The 15232-nt window shown below is 46.7% G+C and overlaps 1 protein-coding gene across 1 annotated transcript in view; it reads right to left on the bottom strand.

Moving 5' to 3' along the window:
• Nucleotides 1–14836, bottom strand: part of LOC121004849 (murinoglobulin-2-like) — a 136706-nt gene extending 121870 nt beyond the window's left edge. The window contains exons 1-2 of the mRNA XM_040437240.1: nt 14686–14836; nt 14014–14197 (exon numbers count right to left, since the gene is read on the bottom strand). Coding sequence (XP_040293174.1) covers nt 14014–14197; nt 14686–14753 — 252 coding nt within the window. The 5' untranslated portion in view covers nt 14754–14836. The remainder of the gene's footprint in view (nt 1–14013; nt 14198–14685) is intronic.
• Between the last annotated feature and the right edge of the window lie 396 nt (nt 14837–15232).

Raw genomic sequence — 15232 nt, 5'->3', positions numbered from 1 at the left:
CCGATCTCCTGGTACCTGCCATGGAAACGTCCGTGACACTTATTTTGGCAGTCACGGGGCCAAAACTGACCAAATAACTCAAGTATGAACTCAGCCTTACAGGTCGTTGTTAGTGCCAAGAAGAAGCGCACTCCTTTAACACCGTCATCAGCTGATTCCACATAGATATCTACAAAACCTGTTCTATTAAACGCTTATACAAGTAGAGTTCCCCCAGACAGAGTGGAGAGGTTGTCAGCAGTAAGTTTCTGTTGACGTCACTAATTATTCTGCCCTTCCTCTGATCCGTCAGAACAATAACCCACAAAAAACGGATCCTGTCTGGGGAGCATCCGCCTTCACTCAGTCAGCATTTGGTCAGTAATCCATCAGTATTGCTAATGCAAAAAAAAAGGAGTGGATACAAAACAGAGATGACACATGAATGGAATTTTTGAATGTCTTCTGTGTTTTGTACCCACTCCTGCTTTTGGCTACCAAATCACAAGTCAATTCTGATGGGACCATACCGGCCTCACAGCCGCTACTCAGACAGGATCCGTTGTGCGTCTTATTTATCCTTCTTTCTGACAGATCAGAAGAAGGGTCAAATAAATGATGATGTCAGCCAGGCCGAAAGGCAAAATAGTGGCCCAGTCATGAAGTGGAGAGTGTGGAAACAGCATGATAAGTCCACAGAGTGGCTCTATGACATAGTGGTGAGGTGGAAACAGCATGAGAAGACCACAGAGTGGCCCAATGGCATAGTCTGGGGGTGGCTTCAGCATCAGGAGGAGGCCACAGAGAGACACAATGACAGAGTGTGGATGTGGTGGCAGCAGCATCAGGAGGAGGCCACAGAGTGGCACAATGACAGTGTGGAGGTGGCAGCAGCATCATGAGGCCACAGAGTGGCAAGGTGACATAGTGTGGAGGTGGCAGCAGCATCAGGAGGCCACACAGTGGCAAGGTAACATAGTGTGGCAAGGTGGCAGCAGCATGAGGAGACCACAGAGTGGCAAGGTGACATAGTGTGGAGGTATCAGCGGCATCAGGAGGCCACAGAGTGGCAAGGTGACATAGTGTGGAGGTGGGTGGCAATACCAGTAACCGCAGAAGACGGTGGGTAAAAGACGGAGCATTTGGCATCAGATGTGTGGCATCAGGCGGGTGACAGCATCAGAATAGTAGCTGAGGCAGGTAGCCAGAAGAAACCGGTCTCTTTTGTCAAAGTGTTGGTGTGGCACCATGGATGATCTAGTCTAATGCATCAGGCATTGGTGGGTGGAAATCCTGGCTGATCTACGCCTGATTCATCTTGAGAAAGGTCAGTCTATTCACATTTTGGGTGGACAGGAAAGTTCTTCTTGGGGTAACTATGGTCCCCACCGCACTAAATACCCACTTTGATGCCACACTACTGGCCGGGCAGGACAGCTTTTCCAGGGCAAACTCTGCTAGCTGCAGCCACAAATCCAGTTTGGCTGCCCAGTAGTCCAGCAGATCTTCAATATGGGGTGGCAGGGTGCTGTCCAAGTATGCCACCACCTGCTGGTTGAGGTCCTGCTCCAGGTCTAGCTGCTGCTGCTGCTGAGTAGGCGGGTGAAAAAAGCTGCTCATCAGCGACTCTAGACTCAAGTTGCTGCTGAGGGAGCTGGAACTGCTCCTACCCCCCACCCTGCCATAGTGTCACCACCAGTTCTGTGAGAAGGTCTGTTAGACGTTCTTCTCTACCTCTTGCATGATGTTCTTTGTTTTGGTTTCACTTTGTCATCTCCTTTCCTTCTCCCAGCTGTCACCTATTTACACTAATTGTCTCCCTTTATATTCCCTCCCATACTGCCTCACTTTGCGGTTTATACTTCTTCCTGGATGAGTTGTTCACTGCTGGAGGTTGCTACTGCTGATTCCTCAGATAAGTCTTTTTCCTTTATTTGTGTTTCCTTGCTGGCTTGATTCTAGGTGACCCTGACTCCGTCCGTATTAAGTGCAGGGAGCTGGTGGTCGTGTCCCCTCACTATTATAGGGTTTTCAGGTGTCACACAGTCTAGGTACGTGGGCATGCAATCGTCTACCATAAAGACCTTTGCATGGGCATAGCAGTCAGGTAGAGCTCTAGGGGTTTTATAGGGCTCACCCATATGCTCCTTAGTTTGGGGTCAAGCCAGTCGGATGTTTATTTCTAAGTTCCAGATTTCTGCAACACCATCCGTGACACACAGCAGCCATGGCAGAGGAACGTGAGCACAGAGGGCCGCCACGGTCAGACCTGTGAGGATGGACGATGGCGCAGATAGGCATCCGCCAACTCACTACATAGGATGTCTCTATAGTAGGTCAGTTTGTCCTCCCTATCACCCGGTGTAAAAAAGGCCCCCTTTTTGGACTGGTAGCGAGGGTCCAACAAGGTGGAGAGCCAGACGTCATCCCTCTGCCGAATGGTGACAATTTAGCTGTCACTATGCAAGCAAGTGAGCATGTATTGGACCATTTGTGCAAGTGAATGGGAGGAAATCCCTGCTTCCATCTCTACTGCATACTGCCACGATGTGCCTGGGTCCTCTGCCTCGTCTTCCTCATCGCCTTACGTCTCCTTCTGCTCCTCCTGTCACCTTAGTGGAAAAACCACCCATTTTGCTACACATTGCTTGTGCCCCGATGTCCTCCTCCTCCTCCAGTTCAGCCTCCACAGGGCCGTGAGATCTAGGGGCAATGTCTCCAGTCCCCTAACCAGTCAGATTTACCAGCATCTGTTCCAGGACATGACGCAGTGGAATGACGTTGTTCATCCTGTAGTCCTGGCGACTGACAAATAACGTGCCCTCCTCAAAGGGCCTAAACAATCGGCAGGTGTCACACATGAGCTGCCACTGGCTGACATCAAAGTTACATAGGGGAGTACTCCTGTCCATTGCGGTCATCAAGAAATCGTTTATGGCCTTTCTCTGTTTATCCAGTTGGTCCAACATATGGAGAGTGGAATTCCGGGTGGAAACGTTGCATATCAGCCTATGTTGGGGGATGCTGTTCTGCCGCTGCAGCTCAAGGAGGGTGTGCTTTGCGGTGTACGAGTGGCACTGCCGTGCACTTTGGCACACTACGACAGGCTCAAGGACTGGCCCACCTTCTGTTCTACATAGGTGTGCAGGGCTGGTACTGCCTTTTTGGCAAAGAAATGAAAGCTTGGGACTCTCCTCCTCGGCTCAGTTCTCTGAAAGGTGCTGAGTGCACCACTTGTAAAGGGAGGGCCTGCAGCACCAGTAACTTGGACAGGAGCACATTCAGCTTCTGCTCCATTGGATTAGTGCAAGCATACTGTTGTCTCTTGGCAATCACTTCGGTAATCGATCGCTGATGGAATGACTGATGAGGAGTAGGAGGAGGAGCAGGAACATCAGGACCAGCAGATGATGGGAAGGACAGACAGCTTCCTTTGGTTGATGTGGTGGAGCCTTGACTGCCTGAAACCGGGTGCATGCCTCTGGGTGATGCACCGGTTGCTGCGGCAGGATAGAGCACCACATCTGAGCCACAGTTCTCCCAGGCCACTTTATGGTGATGCTGCATATGTTGACGCAGGGCCATGGTGCCATCATTGGCATCCTGGCTACGCTTCATCTTCTGCCCACAGATTCTACAAATGGCCATGTTAACCTCCTCCGCCGGCTTAACAAAAAACTGCCACACCGCAGAGTAGGTGATTTTACCCCCAACACTACGCACTGACTGACTGCTACTGCTGCTGCTTCCGTGAACCTGTGCACCACTTCTTTCCAGCCAGGTAGGCTCCTGCGAAGCGGGTGGTCTACCCCTGGCACGTTTCGCTGGCGACCTCCCACTGCTGCCACCCTGCTGACTCCCGGCCACGCTAGTGAATTGCTGGCTCTGCTGCTGCCTCACGGGCAAGCTGCCACTCTCTTTTCCCGATGATGAAGCCCCTTCGTCACCTGGCTCCCAAGTGCGATCTGCTACATCATCATCATCATCGAGTACTGTCTGCATGTCACTGATGTCCTCCTTAACCGTCTCTAGGTCAGGAGCCTGACCGCCAGCTCCCACGCCACTCTCCTCATCACTACTTTGCTGGCCAGTGGCTGCTGACTGACCTCTAGTAGCTCATCCTTGTTGAAAAGTGGGGCTGAGCCCACAGCATATGATACTTCTGTGGCTGAGGAGACAGAAAAAAACAGAGGCAGGTTGAGGACAGGTGAGGGCACAGGGACTGCACCCGGGCCATGTCAACTAAGGGTTGTGTCTGACAAACCCACTGACTTTTAGCTGGGGGTGTCTGATGTCACTTGGGACGAAGTGGATGACCGAGTTAACCGTTCAAGAACCGCTGGGTTGCTGGTCACGACACGACTGCTAGCTGACACTGGGAGCTTAGGCCTCTGAAAGTGACCGCTGCTGCCACGCCCCCTTACTCTTCTGCGACCTGTGCCTGCGCCAGAAACATTAAGACATCTACCACTCCCCTGAGCAGGGTCTGGCACTTCTCTGCCTGACATACTGTTAGATCAAAAAAATAAATTAAAAAGAAATTAAAACACCCCAAAAAAGTCTGTAATTTTCTCACTTCACCTTTTTTTTTTCAACTAATACACGCCAAAAAGGGCTGTAATTTTCTCACTATACCACACAACGGCAAATTATTTTTTTGTGCCACTAATAAATGCCAAAAAGCGCTTTAGACCATTTAACTGCACGGTTGAGCAGCAAATATATTTTTATTTTGCCACTAATACACGGCAAAAATTGCTTTAGAACAGATTACTGCACTGCTGATCGGCAGATATATTTTTCCTTTTTTCGCTAATACACACCACAATAGATTTTAACACATATAACTGCACCACTGAGCGGAAAATATATTTTTGTTTTTCCATTAATTTACGGCAAAAATGGCTTTAGAACAGATAACTGCACCGCTGATCGGCAAATATATATATTTTTTGCCACTAATACATGGCAAAAATGGCTTTAGAACAGATAACTGCACCGCTGATTGGCAAATATATTTTTCCTTTTTTCGCTAATACATGCCACAAAAGGCTATAAAACAAATAACTGCACTACTGACCGGCAAATATATATTTTCTTTTTTTTGCTAATACACGCCACTAAAGGCTTTAAAACGTATAACTGCACTGCTGAGCGGCAAATATATTTTTGTTTTGCCACTAATACACGGCAAAAATGGCTGTAATATTCTCACTTCACCACACAACGGCTAATAAGTCCTTTTCCCCCCACTAATACAAGCCAGAAAATGCTTTAGAACATATAACTCCACTGCACAAGGGCAAATAAGACGTTCAAATATTTCCTTGTAATAAACCCTGTTAATGGCTGTATCAAACAGCATTTGCACCCTAAGGCCTCATGCACACGACCGTTGTGTGCACCCGTGGCCGTTGTGCCGTTTTCCGTTTTTTTTTCGCGGACCCATTGACTTTCAATGGGTCCGTGGAAAAAACGGGAAATGCACCGTTTTGCAGCCGCATCCGTGATCCGTGTTTCCTGGCCGTGAAAAAAATATGACCTGTCCTATTTTTTTCACGGCCAACGGTTCACGGACCCATTCAAGTCAATGGGTCCGTGAAAGAACACGGATGCACACAAGATTGTCATCCGTGTCCGTGATCCGTGGCCGCAGGTTAGTTTTTATACAGACGGATCCGAAGATACGTCTGCATAAAAGCTTTTTCAAAGCTGAGTTTTCACTTCGTGAAAACTCAGAACCGACAGTATATTCTAACACAGAAGCGTTCCCATGGTGATGGGGAGCTTCTAGTTAGAATACACTACAAACTGTGTACAAGACTGCCCCCTGCTGCCTGGCAGCACCCGATCTCTTACAGGGGGCCGTGATCAGCACAATTAACCCCTTTAGGTGCGGCACCTGAAGGGGTTAATTGTGCTGATCACGGCCCCCTGTAAGAGATCAGGGCTGCCAGGCAGCAGGGGGCAGACCCTCCCCCCCCTCCCCAGTTTGAATATCATTGGTGGCCAGTGCGGCCCCCCCCCTCTATTGTAATAATAGGTTGGTGGCCAGTGCGCCCCCCCCCCTCCCTCTATTGTAAAAATTAGTTGGTGGCACAGTGTGCGCCCCCCATCGGCCCCCCCCTCCCTCTATAGCATTAACAACATTGGTGACCAGTGTGCGGCCTCCCATCTCCCCCCCCCCCCCATCATTGGTGGCAGCGGAGTTCCGATCGGAGTCCCAGTTTAATCGCTGGGGCTCCGATCGGTAACCATGGCAACCAGGATGCTACTACAGTCCTGGTTGCCATGGTTACTTAGCAATAGTACAATAGTAGAAGATTCATACTTACCGGCTGCTGCGATGTTCGTGTCCGGCCGGGAGCTCCACCTACTGGTAAGTGACAGGTCTATGCGGCGCATTGCTAAATGAACTGTCACTTCCCAGTAGGAGGAGCTCCCGGCCGGACACGAACATCGCAGCTCCCAGGTAAGTATGAATCTTTTACTATTGTACTATTGCTAGTAACCCGCTGCCACCAATGATGGGGGGGGGGGGGGTAGATGGGAGGCCGCACACTGGCCACCAATGTTGTTAATGCTATAGAGGGAGGGGGGGCAATGGGGGGCACACACTGTGCCACCAACGATTTATTACAATAGAGGGAGGAAGGGGGGGGGCGCACACTGTGCCACCAACGAATTATTACAATAGAGGGAGGAAGGGGGGGGCGGGGGGGGGCACACTGTGCCACCAACGAATTATTACAATAGAGGGAGGAAGGGGGGGGGCCGCACTGGCCACCAATGATATTCAAACTGGGGAGGGGGGGGGTGTGCCCCCTGCTGCCTGGCAGCCCTGATCTCTTACAGGGGGATATGAAAGTACAATTAACCCCTTCAGGTGCGGCACCTGAGGGGTTAATTGTGCTGATCACGGCCCCCTGTAAGAGATCGGATGCTGCTAGGCAGCAGGGGGCAGTCATGTACACAGTTTGTAGTATATTTTAACTAGAAGCGTCCCCATCACCATGGGAACGCCTCTGTGTTAGAATATACTGTCGAAAATGAGGTTTCACGATCTAACTCATATCCGACAGTATATTCTAACATAGAGGCGTTCCCATGGTGATGGGGACGCTTCAAGTTAAAATATACCATCGGATTGGAGAAAACTCCGATCCGATGGTATAAAAGGGACTCCAGACTTTACATTGAAAGTCAATGGGGACGGATCCGTTTGAAATGGCACCATATTGTGTCAACGTCAAACGGATCCGTCCCCATTGACTTGCATTGTAATTCAGGACGGATCCGTTTGGCTCCGCACGGCCAGGCGGACACCAAAACGACTTTTTTTTTATGTCCGTGGATCCTCCAAAAATCAAGGAAGACCCACGGACGAAAAAACGGTCACGGATCACGGAAAAACGGGACCCGTTTTTGCGGACCACAAAAAAATACGTTCGTGTGCAGGAGGCCTGATAAGAACAGTTTGCTAGAATTACAGAGCTGTATAATGGCAAATTGGATCCCCAGTCAGTGCAGCAAGGTGTAATAGGATTGTTCCTATTACCCAGTCTGTAACCTCCCCTACTGAACCCTGTTCAACATAAATGCTGTGGAATGATTCCTTCCTATCCTGTCCCTACACCTTGAAAATTCTTTCCCTGCTCTTGTAAATCGCCTTTTCAGCACTTTAAAGTCTTTTCTATCACTGTCCCTAGCGCCTGCTGACATCTCTCCCTGCACTCAGTACACTGCAAAATGGCAGAATCTAAGATGGCTGCCGCTATTTATAGGGCTGTGACATCACAGGGCTGGCTGGCTGCTGATTGGCTGCATGCATGCATGGCATTATGGGTGATCCCGCCTAACCAGAGTTCCTTTCTCCTTGTTCTCGCACGTGCAGCAGCCATTTTAGGAAAAAATTTGATTCGTTACCACGAAGCGAGAGGAAATTCGGCTTCAGTGAAAATCAAATTTTTCCTGAAATTCGGATCGAATTCCACTTCGTCAACTTCGATTCGTTCATCTCTAGTTGTAACCATAGAAATGAGCAGTGTATAATGTGATGGAAAAATTAATCAAGCCAGGAAAGGAAGCAAAATCGATAATAACAATACATTAGTAAGTGCCTTGTATTAACTTTCTGTACATGATAAATGCCATTTGCTGAAGTGAGACAAGCCCTTTAATTATCTTGTTGTCCTACTGTGGACACTGGACACAACAGCGAGGCTTCTGCAGCAACCCATTGTTTTACAGCCAGATATATGACTGAGGAGGAGGGGATTAATGGCTGAACATGCAGCTGCCTTTCTTTTAATAATGAAGACCGCACTGTATAGTCCTTCTTCATTGTTAATGGCCGCGCGGCACCTTTGAACAGGGGCTGTTGCTGGTATGGGGTTTGGCTGGTTTGGACAATATGCATATTATTGCTGTTCTGGCCTGCAATCTCCTGCAGGCTATTTAACAGTAATCATAGAATGTTAATCACCTCTGGCATACCCGCTTCTCCAACCCCAGCGATCTCCTGCCCTACAGGTGGGAGTCCTTCTTCTGCCATCTGCTTTTCCATATCATCTAATATCGAGAATATGTCATCAGGAATAGAGTCCTGAATAGTTCGCCGGCGAATAGTTCCCAAGGAACAAAGCTTGTTCGCGTTCGCCGTGGCGGGCGAACATATGAGATGTTCGGTCCGCCCCCTATACATCATCATTGAGTAAACTTTGACCCTGTACCTCACAGTCATCAGACACATTCCAGCCAATGAGCAGCATACCCTCCCTCCCAGACCCTCCCACCTCCTGGACAGCATCCATTTTAGATTCATTCGGAAGCTGCATTCTTAGTGAGAGGAAGGACAGTGTAGCTGCTGCTGATTTAATAGGGAAATCGATAGCTAGGCCAGTGCATTCAGTGTCCACTACAGTCCTGAAGGACTCATCTGATCTCTGCTGTAAGGACAGCACCCCAAAAAGCCCTTTTTAGGGCTAGAACATCAGTCTGCTTTTTTTTTTTTTTCCTGTGTAATTTGATTGCAGTTGCCTGCCTGCCAGCGTGTGTGTCAGGCTCACAGCATATACCGTGCCCACTTGCCCAGTGCCACCACTCATATCTGGTGTCACAATAGCTTGCATTTAAAAAAAAGCAAAACTTTTTTTACTGTAATAATCAGTCTGCTTTTTTTTTCCCTGTGTAATCTAATAGCAGTTGTCTGCCTGCCAGCGTGTGTGTCAGGCTCACAGCGTATACCGTGCCCACTTGCCCAGTACCACCACTCGTATCTGTTGTCACAATAGCTTGCATTTAAAAAAAACAAAAACTTTTTTGACTGTAATAATCAGTCTGATTTTTTCCCCCCTGTGTAATCTAATTGCAGTTGCCTGCCTGCCATCGTGTGTGTCAGGCTCACAGCGTATACCGTGCCCACTTGCCCAGTGCCACCACTCATATCTGGTGTCACAATAGCTTGCATTTAAAAAAAATATATAATTTTTTGACTGTAATATAATAGCAGTCATTTTCCTTCACACGTGTGCGTTTCAGGGCCTGCCAGGGCACAGTGTCACACCAGTGCAACTCATATCTGGTGTAACAGTAGTGCACATAAAAAAATAAAAAATACAATTTTGACTGTAATAGATTGAATAGCAGTTAGTTGTCTGCAAGCGTGTGTGTCAGGCCTACAGCGTCTACTCTGCCAACTTCTGCCAGTGCACAGTGCCACTCATATCTGGTGTCACAGTAGCTTGCACGCATAGTACAACTTAACTAATGTAAAAAAAAATGACAGGCAGAGGCAGGCCACCCCGCAGGGGCCGTCGTGGTCATGGTGCTGTGATTCTCTTTGGCCCTAGAATAATGCCCAGTGTTCAGAGGCTACATACCCTGAACTCGAAAAGTTCTGAGGACATAGTTGACTGGCTAACACAGGACACCCAATCTTCTACAGCTTCCGCTCGGAACCTTGACGCACCATCCTCCTCCAGCTTAGCTTCGGGCACCTCTCAAGTTACCACTCGCCCGCCTGCCGCCACCACCAACACTAGCACCACAGCTGCTTCACTTGATCTGTCAGAGGAGTTATTTACACATCAGTTGTAAGAAATGAGTGATGCGCAACCATTATTGCCAGAGGATGTAGATAACAGGGATATGTCTCAGTCAGGCAGCATTACACACATGGACGTACGGTGTGATAATGATGATGTTGTACCCGCTGCTGCTTCCTTTGCTGAGTTGTCAGATACAAGTGAAGCGGTTGATGATGACGATGTGTCCGTGGATGTCACGTGGGTGCCCGCTCGAAGAGAAGAAGAACAGGGGGAAAGTTCATATGGGGAGACAGAGAGGAGGAGGAGACGAGTTGGAAGCAGGGGGAGGTCGTCGCAAGGAGCTAGTGGCACAGTCAGACAGCATGCATCGGCACCCGGGGTCAGCCAGACAGCACGCCAATCAACGCATGCTGTTGCCACCACCAGAATGCCATCATTGCAGAGCTCAGCAGTGTGGCATTTTTTTTGTGTGTCTGCCTCTGACAACAGCAATGTCATTTGCAACCTGTGTCAAAAGAAACTGAGTCGTGGGAAGTCCAACACCCACCTAGGTACAACTGCTTTGCGAAGGCACATGATCGGACATCACAAACGCCTATGGGATCAACACATGAGTACAAGCAGCACACAAACTCAAAGCCACCATCCTCCTCCTGGTCCAGCATCTTCAGCCACGTCAACCACTGCTGTCCTCATTGCCCCCTCTTAACCATCCGCCACTCCGTCTCTCGCCTTGAGCAGTGTGTCTGTCAAGGACATGTTTGAGCGTAAGAAGCCAATGTCACAAAGTCACCCCCCCCCCCCCCGCCCGGCGTCTGACAGCTGGCTTGTCTGAACTCTTAGCCCGCCAGCTTTTACCATACAAGCTGGTGGAGTCTGAGGCGTTCCAAAAATTTGTAGCTATTGAGACACCGCAGTGGAAGGTACCCGGCCGAAATTTCTTTGCACAAAAGGCAATCCCCAATCTGTACTCGATTGTGCAAAAGGAAGTAATGGCATGTCTGGCACACAGTGTTGGGGCAAGGTCCATCTGACCACTGATACCTGGTCTGCAAAGCACGGTCAGGGCAGGTATAACAATGATGCGACCACCTCTATGAGTGTGTTGGCAATGGCAATGTTGGCACACCCCAGATGATCTCGTTGCTTCATTGTGAACAGACCAAAAGCTATCGGCTGGATAATTTTGCATAGAAAAAACATTAATTTTCTTTGTGATCATCTAAGGTGATCATTAAAGCCTACTAGGCCAACAATGGGCCCACACTGCAGAATCATTGTTTTCTGGGTCACTTAACTGTCACTGAACTACCTCAGCACGACCATAGGCTTTGTAAAACCCCCATCGCCTGCAATCTCCCAAACGTGCGCACGAGCACAGTCATAACTACACCAAGATTGACGCATAGATGTATACAATTTATGTCATGAGTGTGTCAACTATTGAGAACTCTTTGCGGTTGTCTAAAACCTATTCCATACACGTCCCCTGATAGGGGACGTAACAGGGATTAAACTGATAAGAATAGAACTACTTAACACCACTCATATCCGGTAGCACATTACATTGCACGTGCAGTGCCCCAAATTTAAAGTAGGAGGACCGACCAAGCATCTTTTTCCATCTCCCTGTTCCTAAAATCAATGCCATATATACGTCCCCTGATAGGGGACGTAACAGGGATTAAACGGATAAGAATAGAACAACATAACACACCACAACTATCTGGTGGCACATTAGATTGCACGCGCAGTGCCCCAAATTTGAAGTAGGAGGACCGACCAAGCATTTTTTTCCATCTCCCTGTTCCTAAAATCAATGCCATATATACGTCCCCTGATAGGGGACATAACAGGGATTAAACTGATAAGAATAGAACTACTTAACACACCACTCATATCTGGTGGCACATTAGATTGCACGCGCAGTGCCCCAAATTTGAAGTAGGAGGACCGACCAAGCATCTTTTTCCATCTCCCGGTTCCTAAAATCGATGCCATATACACAGGGATTAAACTGATAGGCATAGTACTACTTAACACACCTTATAATAATAATTAATAATACTAGTGGACGTAACAGGGATTAAACTGATAGGAATAGTACTACTTAACACACCTTATAATAACGCAGAGAGAGGCAACGCAGAGAGAGGAGTCTGAAGAAGAGGAGTCAGAGGAGGAAGGTGGCTTTGAGGAGGTGGAAGACCAAACACAGCAGGCGTCCCAGGGGGCTTGTTGTCACCTTTCGTGGACCCTTGGTGTTGTACGTGGCTGGGTGGAGGAAGAGACCTTCAATGACATCAGTAAGGACAAGGAACGGGACATGGCTAGCTTGTTATCCAACCTTGTGCAAATGGGGAGTTTGCGGTTGTGCAAATGGACTGTTTGGTCTGTCACTGTGAAGCGGGCGTAACCCTTACACTACCTGATCGATACAACATCATACCTGATGTTTTAAAGCATGTTATTCCAAACAATTTAGGAATGTTAGGTCATTTATGCCCTTTATGGATTAAAACCAGACTCTGCGTCAACTATGTAATTTTCCATGGGAGTTTTGCCATGGATCCCCCTCCGGCATGCCACAGTCCAGGTGTTAGTCCCCTTGAAACAACTTTTCCATCACTATTGTGGCCAGAAAGAGTCCCTATGGGTTTTAAAATTCGCCTGCCTATTGAAGTCTAAGGCGGATCGCCCGGTTCGCCCGTTCGCGAACATTTGCGAAAATTCACGTTCGCGAACGGAAAATTTTATGTTCGCGACATCACTAATCAGGAACATCCAGCTCCCCCTCTTTCTGCATGAGGAGGATGGTGATCATCAAGACCTGGCCCCCCCAAAGGGGTGCAGACTGGATGGCACGCTGGCAGTGGAATAATAAAGGCTTCCATCTTATTGGTATTAAATTGCATATATTAGTTTATGGCTGATGAAGGAATAAGTAAATACAGGAATAAATAAATAAAACTGACGCAGAATGAGTCTCCCTGCACTCTCCCTGCACTCTCCCTGCACTCTCCATTTCCAATATTCTTCTATTAATCGTTTTCAGCCACACTGTCCCTAGTGCATGAGCGCTTGCCACGTCTCTCCCTATGCTCATCTCACAGGACAACGCAGGATGAGGGTTTTATAGGGCTGTGATATCAAAGGGGCTGGCTATCAGTGGATTGGCTGGCTGCAAGGCATTATGGGTGATTTCACATTCTCAGGCTTCTTACATTTGCTTTGAAATATGTGTAGCCCAAATTTTTGGAAAAATGGATTTGTTGTGTGAGGAAATTCAGATTCGTTGTGAATCGAAGTCTTCCTAAACTTCGTACCACTTTCCGCTTCAAATGCTTCACTGAACAATACGATACATGGTGTTTATTTCTATATTAAATACTATACACTGTTGTGATTACCATATTGAATACCATTCAAGGTTCCAATGCCAATATTGAATACTATACATAGATCTGATTCCCATACTGAATACCATACATGTTTCTGATTTCAATATTGAAAAAATATACATACTGTAGGTCTGATTTTCATTTTTAAAACCATATTGCTGATTACCATATTGAAAATTATACATAGATCTGATTACCATTGAATACTGTACAAGGTTCTAATTACTATACTGAATACCTCATGTGGTTCTAATTACCATTGAATACAATATATGGCTGAGGTTCTCATATTAAACACTATATGGGAGATTTAACAAAGCTCTGTGAAATCTTATTGGTGCTTTGGGAAACTAAGACACTTTTTCTTTACACAAGCTTTGATAAATCCCCACCCCTATATATTGTTTTCCAGTCAATACTTGTTTTCAAATAATTGTACTCTGAACACTATTTAAAGAGATTTCCAGTCGCAACACAGTGGATGAAACGTCTACTTCCGGCGGCTGCTGATCGGGAGGTGTCAGACCCCAATTGATCTGATATTGATGACCTATCATTCATTATACCATATAGATTATACAAACCTGGAAGTGATAGCACTTGGAATAGTCAGGAGCGTCTATTTTATCTTCAGCCACAATATGAACTTGGTCATCTTTCTTCAGCTCTAATTTTAAATCAACAGCACCCTTCAGATCAAGGAAGGTGACACAGACTTTCTCCTCAGTCCCCTGTGCTAGATTTACAGGGAAGGTGATGGCATAATGGCTGTAAGGATACAAAAACATAGACAATGGCTATTAGAAAATTCTGTGGAAATCAGATTAACAATGGAATTGATATCTTGTTTTACACAGAATGTTACTTAAGTTGTGTCAAGTTAATAACTTACAGCAGTGGTCTCCATTCCACGGCTCTCGAGCTGTTGCAGAACTACAACTCTTAGCATTTCCTGACAACAAGAGAACCCCAGATTTGGAGAATACTGAGGCACAACATACATGCATCATTGACTCAAACATAAAACACATTGAAGGCACGTCTTAGCTATTTACTCTACTCATACAGTATACCATAACTGGAGATGGGCAAATTCTAAAATTTAGAAATTTGACATCAATTTAAAAAAAATGTATGATTCTTCCAAGCCTGAATTTTTTTGTGATGAGAGAGTGAGAGAGAGAGAGATTTGCTCATCTCTAAGCATAACTTAGCCACAAATAATAATTGCTAATTTAGATTGGTCAGTATCTTACGGTTCAGATGGCAATGTGAGAGATGAACTGAAGATTGCCAGGCAAACGGATACCGAGAGAAGCCACATGTTGGACAATATGCCCCTGCCACTCAGTCTGGAAAATGTTCTCCCTTATAACAATGAGAGATAAAGGAGGAGCCAGAATGTGTCCTATGTCTGACAGTCTGGTTGGAGATGGGGTGAATGTTAGGAGATTTCAGCATAGCTCGTGACCTCTTATCTATTGTGAAACTTGTGTAGATGACCAGGAGCCAATTTACATTGTTTGCTTTGTGAAATTTTCAATTCATCTTGCTGTACAGTGATTTCAAACATCAAGGACATCAAAGCTCGAGTTATACAAGATTTCTTTTTAAAGTTATATATATTCAGCAGACTGTTTGTTTCTTATATTAACAAGTACCATATGCACATCCTAGGGGAATAAAAACTAGGATACTGTTGGAAGAATATGTGTAAATTTGTATAACTAAGGGAGAGTTCTCATCACCATTATTTTTATGTTCTTTTGATCTATCAGAAGAACAGAAAAATAAAGGAAAAAA

This window comes from Bufo bufo, chromosome 6 (assembly GCF_905171765.1).
Source record: "Bufo bufo chromosome 6, aBufBuf1.1, whole genome shotgun sequence".
Taxonomy (NCBI): Eukaryota; Metazoa; Chordata; class Amphibia; order Anura; family Bufonidae; genus Bufo; species Bufo bufo.
The sequence above is the reverse complement of the archived record's forward strand: the minus strand, read 5'-3'. Positions and strand labels throughout refer to the sequence as shown.